The sequence below is a fragment of the Salvelinus sp. IW2-2015 genome, unplaced genomic scaffold (genome assembly GCF_002910315.2).
Source record: "Salvelinus sp. IW2-2015 unplaced genomic scaffold, ASM291031v2 Un_scaffold7082, whole genome shotgun sequence".
NCBI classification, from domain to species: domain Eukaryota; kingdom Metazoa; phylum Chordata; class Actinopteri; order Salmoniformes; family Salmonidae; genus Salvelinus; species Salvelinus sp. IW2-2015.
Window position 1 is genome coordinate 1 of NW_019948342.1, and position 12,500 is coordinate 12,500.

A 12,500-nucleotide genomic window follows, 5' to 3' on the forward strand; every position below is an offset into this window, starting at 1 on the left:
GCGTACCAGGACAGAGTATGGAGCGGATGGGAACGTAACTATCAGGTACCAGGAGCAGAGTTATGCGGCGATGGAAACACGTAACTATGGTTACCGAGGACGCCAGAGTAGGGCCGATGGAACGAGAACTATGGGACAGGAGCAGGCTTATGCGGCCAGATGGGAACAGTAACTATAGTACCAGGAGCAGAGTTTATGGGCCCGATGGGCAACAGTAACTATGGTAACCGAGGAGCAGATTGAATGGGCGATGGAGACAGATAAACTATGGTACCGGAGCAGAGTTATGGCGATGGGAACAGTAAACTATGTACCAGGAGCCAGAGTTATGGGCCCAGGGAACAGTAACTATGGGTACCAGGAGCAGGAGTTATGGCCGATGGGAACAGTAACTGATGGTACCAGGAGCAGAGTTTATGGGCCGGAGGGGAACAGTAACTATTACCAGGATAGGCAGAGTCTATGGGCGATGGAGAACAGGAACTATGGTACTCCAGGAGCAGAGTTATGGGGCCGATGGGAACCATAACTATGGTCACCAGGAGCAGAGTTATGGGCCCGATGCGGAACAGTAACTATGGTACTCAGGACAGACTTGCGCGCGTTGTGCAGATGGGAACATTAATATGGTACCAGGAGCAGAGTTTATGGGCCGTGACGTACTGGTAAGAGCATATGAGGTGGGAAGTAACTATGGTACTCAGGAGCAGAGTTATGGGCCGCATGAAACAGTAACTATCGGTACAGGAGCAGAGTTATGGGCGATGGGAACAGTTAACTATGTACCAGGAGCAGAGTTATGGGCCGATGGGAAACAGTAACTATGGTACCAGGGCAGAGTTATGGGCCGATGGGAAAGTAACTATGGTACCAGGAGCAGAGTTATGGCCGATGGGAAAGTAACTATGGTACCAGAGCAGAGTTATGGGCAGATGGGAACAGTAACTATGGTACTTAGGGGCAGGAGCAGAGTTTATGGCCGATGGGAACAGTAACTATGTACAGGAGCAGAGTTATGGGCCGATGGAACATTAAACTATGACAGGAGCAGAGTTATCGCCGATGGAAACAGTAACTATATGGTACCAGGAGCATAGTTATGCGGGCCGATGGGAACAATAAACTATGCCAGGAGCAGAGTTATGGAGCGATACGGCGACTATGGTACAGGACAGAGTATGGGGGTGGAACAGTAACAGGTACCGAGGGTAGCATTGAGTATATAGTATGGCCAGATGGGAACAGTAACTATTACCATGGCAGAGCAGAGCTATATGGCTGATTGGTGAAGCATAACTATGGTACCAGGAGCAGCATTTGGCCGATGGGAACAGTAACTACCTCGGTTACCAGGCGAGGACCAGAGTTATGGGCGATGGGAACATAACTCAATATGGTACAGGACAGACGTTATGCGGCCGATGGAACAGCTTAGTACTATGAGGTACCAGAGCAGTAGTTATTGGCGCGACTGGGGTAACAGTACAGCTATGGTACCAGGAGCAGAGTTATGGGCCGATGGAACCAGTAATTGTACACAACTCCACCACACTCCCTTCCTTGACGGGCTTTTTGTTGAGATGTTCGACTTGCCATAGATGCAGAGCGGCCCGGGCGAAGCCCAGCAGACTCCGCCAGTAACGGAAGGTATGCTGAGAGATGGGTCGGCCAAACGCCCGGTACATAGAACGCCAGATGGATGGAGCCTTCTCTGGGTCCTCGGCATTCTGCTAGGAGGGGGAGGACAGGGATGGAAGGGTTACAACTACACAGGAGAGTTCCACTACAATGAATCTCAGAGTGAAGATGAGACTACCGATTACAGAGTCTGGTTTGCGAGACTACATTATAAAGGACCGTCTTTAGAGATATATTCAAACCTATCCTGGGCTTGACATGTGTATAGGATACAAGTGTCTGTATATATACTAGCACACAAACGTTTTAACTGTGGAGAATCTGATCAGAATGTTCTAATTAAATCAAAGCAGTGATCCATTGAATGGTATGTCACTAAACGGGTGATCCATTGAATGGTATGGTCACTAAACGGGTGATCCATTGAATGGTATGTTCACTGCACGGGTGATCCATTGAATGGTATGTCACCTGCATTGGGTGATCCATTGAATGGTATGTCACTGCTGCATGGGTGATCCATTGAATGGTATGTCACTGCATGGGTGATCCATTGAATGGTATGTCACTGCAGGGGTGATCCATTGAATGGTATGTCACTGCACGGGTGATCCATTGAATGGCTGATCGAGTTTATGTCACTGCAATGGGTATCCATTGAATGGTATGCACTGCATGGGTGATCCATTGAATGAATATGTCACGAACGCAGGGGTGATCCATTGAATGGTATGTCACTGCAGGTTGATCCATTGAATATGGATATATGTTTCATCTGCAGTAAGGGACTCATTAATTATCAGATAACTGTTCTTATCCGCATCATTAGCCCATCATCTGTATTAATCAATCAGCCGCCGAATAACTGTCTCTATCCTCTAGATCATCTATTATCAGGATAACTGTTTTCTATCCTCTAGATCATGTATTATCAGGATAACTGTTTTCTATCCTCTAGATAGTGTTTTCTCTTCTTTCAGTCTCCATGTCTGCTCCGCACAGACCGGACATGTTTAAGCAGGAGCGCAATAGATTATGATCATTGTAGTTAATTACCATGTTATCTGCGCTAAACTGTGTAGAAAATTGGCCTGTTGGAATGTACAACTCCCTACTACATCGCACAGCTCAGGCTTGATCTGATTTATCTCTACAGAAACTGCACATCGAACTCACAGAGAAAAAAAAACGAACTAAATGAAATTCAAATTTTTTAACGGACGTCAAGCAATTAGTTGTTTAAAAAAACAAATGTCTGTTTGAAATGTCGGTTAATCGCTCAGCATTACTGGGGATCCATTGAATGGTATGTCATTGCACTGGGGATCCATTGAATGGTATGTCATTGCACTGGGGATCCATTGAATGGTATGTCATTGCACTGGGGATCCATTGAATGGTATGTCACTGCACTGGGGATCCATTGAATGGTATGTCATTGCACTGGGGATCCATTGAATGGTATGTCACTGTCAGAAGTAGAAWATGAAACTCTGTCYCTCCCTCCTCCACTCACCCTCTGATCCTCGTAGGCGTCTTTGAGCTTCAGGTAGTTGGTGAGGGCTCTCATGGCGATGGGGAGCTTGCCTATCTTCTTCAGCTCAATGGGTCTTTTATGGGCTCCTGTGATCAAGCCATCAATCCATCAAAATAATTGTACATCAATCAAAGTCCTTTTTTTACATCAGCAGCTGTCACAAAGTACTTTACAGATACCCAGCCTAAACCCCAAAGAGCAATCATTGCAGAAGCTGAAGAACAGTGGCCAGGAAAAACACCTGGAAGGAAGGAACSTAGGAAACAAACCTATAATCAGGGGGTTCATCCACCAGTATGTGGCCTTGGAGAGGAGGTTGACGAAGGGCTGGAGGAACCTCACTCCCAGGTCCTGAAGGTCCTCTGGAGGCTTTACCTTCTGGGGGTTGGCGAAGAACACGTACCTCTGCACGGACACCAGGACACAAAGACAGAGAAAGACACACACACACACACACCAGGTAAAAAAGTAAAAAGCCAACAGGAGCTGAAATAAAGACCAAGCATCTGCTATCAGATCACATCAGTACACCACATCACATCCTCCTCTTCCTTCTTCTCTTRATATAGAACCMCTATGACCCCTGACCCAGGAAGCAGCCAGTCCACCAGTGTTCTAGCTCACCCTGACCCTGATGACGTTGATCTCTACAGCCATGAGGAGTCCGTACAGAACGACCAGCAGGGCTGTGATACAGAACCTCAGGTGCAGCACTCCAACACCGTACTCTGCAAACTTCCACAGCTTGATGGACTTGGTGATGAACGCCAGAACCCAGTAGATAAACAGAGCTGATGAAGAGGGAGGTTGGTCACTTCGTGCACTACTTTTCCCAGAGATGTATTACAAGTGTACTTTATTATGTACAGCAGAACGGTTCARGTGTAGCTAACTGTGTTTGGGCCATCTGCCAGCCTCTAAACTACTGCACCAAAGGGAGGCTAATTCAGCTCTAATTCAGCATTTGGAGTAATGAATGCACTGGTGGTATCATTTTGACTCACCCAGCAGTAGTTTGGGGAAGTTGGATGTTTCTATGTTGTGGTAGTACACCACAGATGTAGTGGCTGCTATGAANTGGTGGTATCATTTTGACTCACCCAGCAGTAGTTTGGGGAAGTTGGATGTTTCTATGTTGTGGTAGTACACCACAGATGTAGTGGCTGCTATGAACCCCATAAACGCTGGCATAAAGAGGTGGAGGTGGTTGGTGTCCATCTGTCTGAAAGGATAGAGAGACAGGAGATTGCATCAATATCCAAAGAAACAAAGTCACTTTGCAACGTATCTCTGGTTTATAGGTTGACATTGTATTCAGTCTCATACAGTTAACCCAGTGGCATTCAAACTTTTTCGSCAGGATTTCTGGGGACCCCATTTTTCGCAATAATTTATCACAACCCCACCCCAAATCTAATGACACAAGCTTGAATCAGTACATTTCGATTTTTACATCAACAAATTACCTTCTTTTCAAAATAAAAGAAACCAATAAATACATTTACTCAATACAATTTTATTTTTCAAATGATCCTTCTCAAAAACTTTTGTATATTATACCATACAATAATCTGTACTCTTAATGTTTTTGCCCCTCCCCCCCAAAAATGTAAATATATTTGTATCAAATGTTGGGCGACACTGAAACTGTTCATGGAAGGAAGCTGCTAGCTTCAGCCACTAAATCAGCACGTGGTGCAATCAACAGGTTTTGATGCAGGGTTTGTGACGCATCAGACGATGGCTCCGATCATAGCTTTGTGTTACTGCAGCATTTTGGAGGATCTTATTGGTTGCAGTCTGGGTAAACGGGAGAGTGGGGTTATTTTGAGGGACAGTGGTTTCATTTTTCTATAAACATTGGTCTGGAGGGAAGCAAGGAAATTCAATAGTTCACTGCACCWGAAACTTGGGAGCCATTCATTTTKMYATACAACAATGACAGAGAGGAATAGCACTTCTTCTGTAATCTCAGCAARGCAGAACAAAATCTCATGTGAACACTGGCTTCTGACCAGCTACTAATGTTTCGTTTTCCACAGTAGACTACCTCTTTGGTAACAGGAAGTAGTTTCAGGGGGGTTCTTACTTGTTGGAGACGATTCCCTCAGCGATCTCACAGATGTGGACAAACAGCAGAGTGAATGTGAGGATCCAGCGCAGGTTGTGTCCAGGGAAGTGGAGCCAGGTGTTATGGTGGATCTGAACCTTAGAGCTCTGACTGCCCCAGCCTAGGGGAGGAAGTGGAGCCAGGTGTTATGGTGGATCTGAACCTTAGAGCTCTGACTGCCCCAGCCTAGGGGGAGGGAAGTGGAGCCAGGTGTTATGGTGGATCTGAACCTTAGAGCTCTGACTGCCCCAGCCTAGGGGGAGGAAAGTGGAGCCAGGTGTTATGGTGGATCTGAACCGTAGAGCTCTGACTGCCCCAGCCTAGGAGGACACACACACTCAGATAAGCAGGAACATAAGCACACAAGCGTAAGAACGCATGCACGAACATGCAAACACACAGGGTTGGGCAGTAACGTAATCCACAAGTAATCCAAGTAATGACGTTACTCATTTTGAGTAATCCAAAGGATTACATTAATGATAACTGTATTTGTCATGTAATCTGTAATCAGTAACAGATGAGGTAATCAGATAAACACAGCAGTTCATTCTAAAGCACTCTGCATTATTAAGGTTTTCCTGACAAATGATGAAAGTCATGGATGTTCTGGGTGACTCTTGGATAATGCAGGCAACTTTGGCAAGTGCCCTCAATGGTCAACTGTTTGTAAAGCCTTTAAGACTAATGGGTCAACCGTAACTGTTTACACCTTTAAAGCTATGTGTCAACGTTAACTGTTTGTTAGAAAACCTTTAAGTCTAATGGTCAACGTTAAACTGTTGTAACACCGGTTTAAGTCTAATTGGTCAACTTTAACTGTTTGTAAACCTTTAAGTCTAATGGTCAACGTTAACTGTTTGTACATCTTTAAATCTAATGGTCAAAGCAAACACTCAGAACATACAGTAACAGAGAAACAGCGCTCTGCAACCTCAGGAGCTGAAGAATTTGGCTTGTCACCAAAACACTCACAAACTTTTACAGATGCACAATTGAAGCATCCTGTCGAGCTGTATCACCGCCTGGTACGGCAACTGCTCCGCCCACAACCGAAGGCTCATCAGAGGGGTGTGAGGTCTGCACAACGCATCACCGGGCAAACTACCTGCCCTCCAGACACCTACACCCCGATGTCACAGGAAGGCCAAAAAGATCATCAAACGGACAACCACCCGAGCCACTGCCTGTTCACCCACTATCATCCAGAAGGCGAGGTCATACAAGTGCATCAAAGCTGGACCGAGAGACTGAAAAAACAGCTTCTATCTCAAAGCCAACATACTGACTCAAATCTCTACGCCACTTTAATAATAAAAAATTGGATGTAATAAATGTCATCGCACTAAGCCACTTATATAATTTTACATACCCTACATTACTCATCTCAATGTATATACTGTATCTCATACCATCTACTGCATCTTGCCTACGCCGTCGCCATTGCTCATCATATATTTATATGTACATATTCTTATTCATTCCTTTACACTGTGTGTATAAGGTAGTTGTTGTGAAATTGTTAGATTACTTGTTAGATATTACTGCACGTCGGAACTAAGAAGCACAAGCATTTCGCTACACTCGCATTAACATCTGCTAACCATGTGTATGTGACCAATAACATTTGATTTGATTTGATTTGAAATGAAAAACACACACACACAAAGATTTGACCAGGAAGCATCAGTTAATGTTTTCCTCAGGGACTGGGCTGCTAGTCAGAGCCATTCCCATTAAGCAGATGAGCAACAGACACACCCAGTCAGTTTCCCCAGAGTAGGCCTTCTAGAACAACACAATAATAGATTGTTATCAGTAAATGTTGCGTTAAGGTGCAGAACGTTGGATTTGTCTGCTGGGGGGCAGGGAGGCCCCCACTCCGCTAAAAACATTGACAACTGCGTGCCATTTTCAAGGAWTTGCCAACTAAATGTTACCAACTAAATTTGGTTGTTTTAGGATCACCTATTAATTTTAGATTATTCCATGCAAAGAAAATGTGCACATTTAGCTCCATATTATAGTTGCACAGCCAGTAACTGCTTGCTTTTCACCATCAGTAAACATAGCTAATGTCATTTCAGATAGGCTACAGTACGTGAGGGTAGCATATCAATTCGGCATGTAGCTAACTAGCTAAGGAAACGACGTGTGTTTTTAGCTTGCGTCATCAGAGAAGGCTTTTGGAAAGAGCTTGAAATCGGCAAGTAGCCTATATTTTGAGTCTAAAATCGTCCTGGTGAAGTKATCTGTCTGACACTCATCGCTACATCTGGCAAGCAAATCAAACAATATTCAGAGATAATTACCTAGCTAGTTTATCCACGTAAAGTTAGCTGTTAGCTGTTAACTAGCCAAATTGATGTGATTGGGGAAATTACACGATAAGAGAGTGATGATGAGAGTCAGATTTTTAACTTCAAAATGTATGTCAAACAAAAAACAATGATTGCCAAGTTGAACAAACCATACCCTTATATGCACAAGGACTACTTTTAACAACTTCCACTGAACATTTTACAAGAACACATTTACACCAGTGCAGATGCAAAGTTTGGTAACAGAATAATGGCTTGTGGTGTCGGTGTCGTCATTCTGTTACCAAATTTTGCATCTGACCTGTTCTTCAAGAAAATGTGTTTTCTMTGTTTTCTCACAGTCCCACAACAATTTAGAGACCACAATCCCACAGTCCCACAGTCCTCCTAATCAGTTAGATAAAGTCTGGGCCAGAGCCAGGAGTCTAACCAGCTGTTCTGTGGTCTGGGGAAAGCTGCTTTATGTTGACCGGTGAAAATGAGACCGACAGCCAGCAGATCAATGAAGAACACATTTTTTTATTTGACTAGGCAAGTCAGTTAAGAACAAATTCTTATTTTCAATGACGGCCTAGGAACAGTGGGTTAACTGCCTTGTTCAGGGAGAAACGACAATTTTTACCTTGTCAGCTCGGGGAATCAATATAGCAGCTTTTCGGTAACTAGTCCAATGCTCTAACCACCAGGCTACCTGCCGCCCCACATACAGACCAGTGCTGAATGTCTGACACAAGATCAATCAATAGGGCTTTACACAGAGTTTCCTATCTTCTACACAGGACTGTGAGTCTGTAACAGTGGGATTGATTAAACCCAGTCTGTGGTCAGTAGGCGTTATGCTTGCTTCAAGGCTTTATCTGAACGTGAGACTGAAAGCTCAGAAAGAATGAAAAGTAGCTTGTATACAGTCAGCATCTAAATACTGTTTTCTGTTGGTGAAGCATGTGTGGGGATGACAGTAGCTTGATATACAGTAGCATCTTAATACTGTTTTCTGTTGGTGAAGCATGTGGGGGGATGACAGTAGCTTGAATACAGTGCAGCATCTTAATACTGCTTCCTGTTGGTGAAGCATGTGGGGGATGACAGTAGCTTGAATACAGTGCAGCATCTTATACTGCTTCCTGTTGGTGAAGCATGTGGGGGATGACAGTAGCTTGAATACAGTGCAGCATCTTAATACTGCTTCTCTGTTGGTGAAGCATGTGGGGGGATGACAGTAGCTTGTATACAGTGCAGCATCTTAATACTGTTTTCTGTTGGTGAAGCATGTGTGGGGGATGACAGTAGCTTGATACAGTCAAGCATCTTAATACTGCTTCCTGTTGGTGAAGCATGTGTGGGGGATGACGGTAGCTTGAATACAGTGCAGCATCTTAATTACTGCTTTCTGTTGGTGAAGCATGTGTGGGGGATGACGGTAGCTTGAATACAGTGCAGCATCTTAATACTGCTTCTGTTTGGTGAAGCATGTTGGGGATGAACAGTAGCTTGAATATAGTGCAGCATCTTAATACTGCTTCTGTTGGTGAAGCATGTGTGGGGGATGACAGTAGCTTGAATACAGTGCAGCATCTTAATACTGCTTCCTGTTGGTGAAGCATGTTGTGGGGATGACAGTAGCTTGAATACAGTGCAGCATCTTAATACTGCTTCTGTTGGTGAAGCATGTGTGGGGATGACGGAGCTTGAATACAGTGCAGCATCTTAATACTGCTTCTGTTGGTGAAGCATGTGTGGGGATGACAGTAGCTTGAATACAGTGCAGCATCTTAATACTGCTTCTGTTGGTGAAGCATGTGTGGGGATGACGGTAGCTTGAATACAGTGCAGCATCTTAATACTGCTTTCTGTTGGTGAAGCATGTGTGGGGGATGACAGTAGCTTGTATACAGTGCAGCATCTTAATACTGCTTTCTGTTGGTGAAGCATGTGTGTGGGATGACAGTAGCTTGTATACAGTGCAGCATCTTAATACTGCTTCCTGTTGGTGAAGCATGTGAGGGGATGACAGTAGCTTGAATACAGTGCAGCATCTTAATACTGCTTCTGTTGGTGAAGCATGTGTGTGGGATGACAGTAGCTTGAATATAGTGCAGCATTTAATACTGCTTTCTGTTGGTGAAGCATGTGTGGGGTGTGGGGGATGAAAGGACTGTTACCAAAGGCATCCTTGAATCATGTTGCTTTGGATGTCACGCACACACCCACATTATCACCCACACAAACACAACACAGACCATCAGAGCTAAAGCAATTCTATCCCTTCTGACCCACATTGTGCCCTTCTGAGCCTGTTCTGTCCCCTTCTGCCCCTTCTGATCCTATTCTGTCCCCTTCTGATCCCGTTGTGTTCCCCTCTGGTCCTATTCTGTCCCTGTTTCTGTTAAACCTTTAGAGATCAGTGTTCTATGTGATCTCTAGGATTAAAGGTGGTCAACACACACACACACACACACACACATCATGAAGGTAAAGGATGTTTCATGGTCCACGTACCAATGAAGAGGATGGGGAAGGTGATGAAGAGCAGGAAGACGTGAGGGACCAGGTTGAGGGCGTCCACGAAGCAGCCATTGTTCAACATCCCCGTATCCACATTGTAGGCATTTCTTGCACATTGTTGCCACAGAACGACAGCCAGCCATGCCACCTTATTGGTCCAGAGAAGCCTGGGGGGAGGATCCAAGCCACAAAACTGTCAGTCAAGTCAAGAGCACCAGCTAGTCTCGTGGCTGGACAATGGAGAAGTAAACATAAAGTGTCTAGCCGTAATGCTCTTTTAAAGGTGAATCAGCTTTCAAAAAACACAGGAATACATAGTAAGACTAAAGTGCTTTTCATGATTCAAATAACATTAGCCAACGGATATGGTGCTTTCAATATAGAGACTCTTTATGTGTGTTGTGGCATCTCTCTTGTCTGATGTGTGTTTTTGTCCTATTTTTTTTTAATATATATTTTTTTAATCCCAGCCCCCGTCCCGCAGGAGGCCTTTTGGTGTGCCGTCATTGTAATAATAATTTGTTCTTAACTGGCTTGCCTAGTTAAATAAAGGTTAATAATAAATAAACAATGCTTAGAGAGTTTACATGATCAATAATCATTAAAGGGGAATGCACCATACTATTCCCAAGACTTGACTTTTTCTAATGTAATTTTGTGTATGCTTTCCTTGACACAGAGACCTCACTAACCTGTTGACATGGTTGACAACACTGACAGTAACAGCAGTGCACTGTTATTCACTGCTACACCAATTCTTCAAGGCACAACACTGACAGTAACAGCAGGTGACAGTGCACTGCAACACCAATTCTTCAAGGCACAACACTGACAGTAACAGCAGTGATACAGTGCACTGCTACACCAATTCTTCAAGGCACAACACTGGCAGTAACAGCAGTGATACAGTGCACTGCTACACACCAATTCTTCAAGGCACAACACTGACAGTAACAGCAGTGAATAACAGTGCACTGCTACACCAATTCTTCAAGGCACAACACTGAGTAACAGCAGGTGAATACAGTGCACTGCTACACCAATTTTCAAGGCACAACACTGGCACCACAAGTCAAACTGGAATATCTTACTGCATAAATATACCTCTGCTTTATTCTGTTTTTCAACACATGAAATGATGGTTCTCCTTGATAAGGAATGATCTGGTCTGATGATAGGGAAGGTTGTGTTTATTCTAGAGAACGCGTTACTGACATCCAAGAGCTGCTCATCTTATTCCTGCCCAATCTAAAAGTTCTGTTGGCTCTCAACATAATGGAGCCAATCACAGGAAATAATTAAACAAACAAATGTTGCCAAACGATGTTACAAATCATAGGTTTAATATTTATATAGGGATTTTATACAAACTGCATATTATACAGGTAGTTGTCCAATTGAARCTGGAAAGTAGTTTCCCGACAGTTATTCTGATAAKAACTCAACACCTCTCACAAGAAGAGTCGTTTTCAGACCTATGAGYTATATGACCCTGTAGCTGAACACATGGCMCAACATAGCAGACACGGCCATAACASRATAATAATAGAGATCAATGTAGCTTACCTCAGAGAAGTGTCCTTATTGACGCGGTTTCATTCAGGTCGCCTGGTTTTTGGAGACAGTAACCACACAGCATATATTGGAGGTGGTTATTTTTAGMCTTTTAGCGCGTCGGCTGGCCATACTGCTCTCCCCTATCGGATTTCAAAACTTGACCAAGTCTGGTGAGGCAAACTTCCCTTGCGGCTAGGTTCCACCACCAATCATGTGGTGGGGTAAGGTACATGTGTAGGAATGGTAGGCATACTGTATGTAGCAGGCTACAACGTAAGGGTGCGGTTTTATTAAACAGATTCATATTTTTAAGAGGGTTACACTTTATAGGCAAAGGCTTCAGGAAATATTCGCATATTTTTTTATGAACACACAAACTGTATTCTGTGACTGGATATATATATACGCATTGTCCATATAGTTTATACTTGGAATTGACATGTCTCCTACAAGGACATGGGAGGACCTTGGATAGGCAAGTCTACAACTGACCTCTAGGCTACAATTCTATTGTTAGGCGCAATGAACCAGTAGCCTACTGATGTAAGCGGCCAGCAGSTACAACGATGAATCAGACCTATATGTGAAGTAAGCACTTGTCATTGATYTTAGGAATGTGCAATTATTGTTGGCAAAAAAACKTSSTGTTCWATACTAATCATTGTATCATTTGGAACCGTTTCATATCTCGAGGTGCGCGGTTTACAGATGACAAGGGGTACACAATCATGTGACATGACAATGTGTGAATATTATCACCAGACCGAGTCAAATTAAATAAATATTAGGCTTTCTGAGACCTMTCCGCATTACTTACCCCTATCTACGGCTC

General features: G+C 43.8%; 1 protein-coding gene across 1 annotated transcript in view; it reads right to left on the bottom strand.

Moving 5' to 3' along the window:
- Window positions 1–1,537: 1,537 nt before the first annotated feature.
- LOC112079161 (ATP-binding cassette sub-family C member 9) overlaps window positions 1,538–12,500 on the bottom strand; it is a gene marked incomplete at its 3' end in the record, with an annotated part of 11,252 nt that continues 289 nt past the window's right edge. The window contains 10 exon segments of the mRNA XM_070442244.1: window positions 1,538–1,612; window positions 1,614–1,730; window positions 3,155–3,261; window positions 3,445–3,580; window positions 3,800–3,966; window positions 4,276–4,397; window positions 5,265–5,406; window positions 10,106–10,278; window positions 11,678–11,719; window positions 12,486–12,500. The exon segment at window positions 12,486–12,500 is cut by the window's right edge and continues 289 nt beyond it. Of these exon segments, the coding sequence (XP_070298345.1) occupies window positions 1,538–1,612; window positions 1,614–1,730; window positions 3,155–3,261; window positions 3,445–3,580; window positions 3,800–3,966; window positions 4,276–4,397; window positions 5,265–5,406; window positions 10,106–10,193 (954 nt within the window).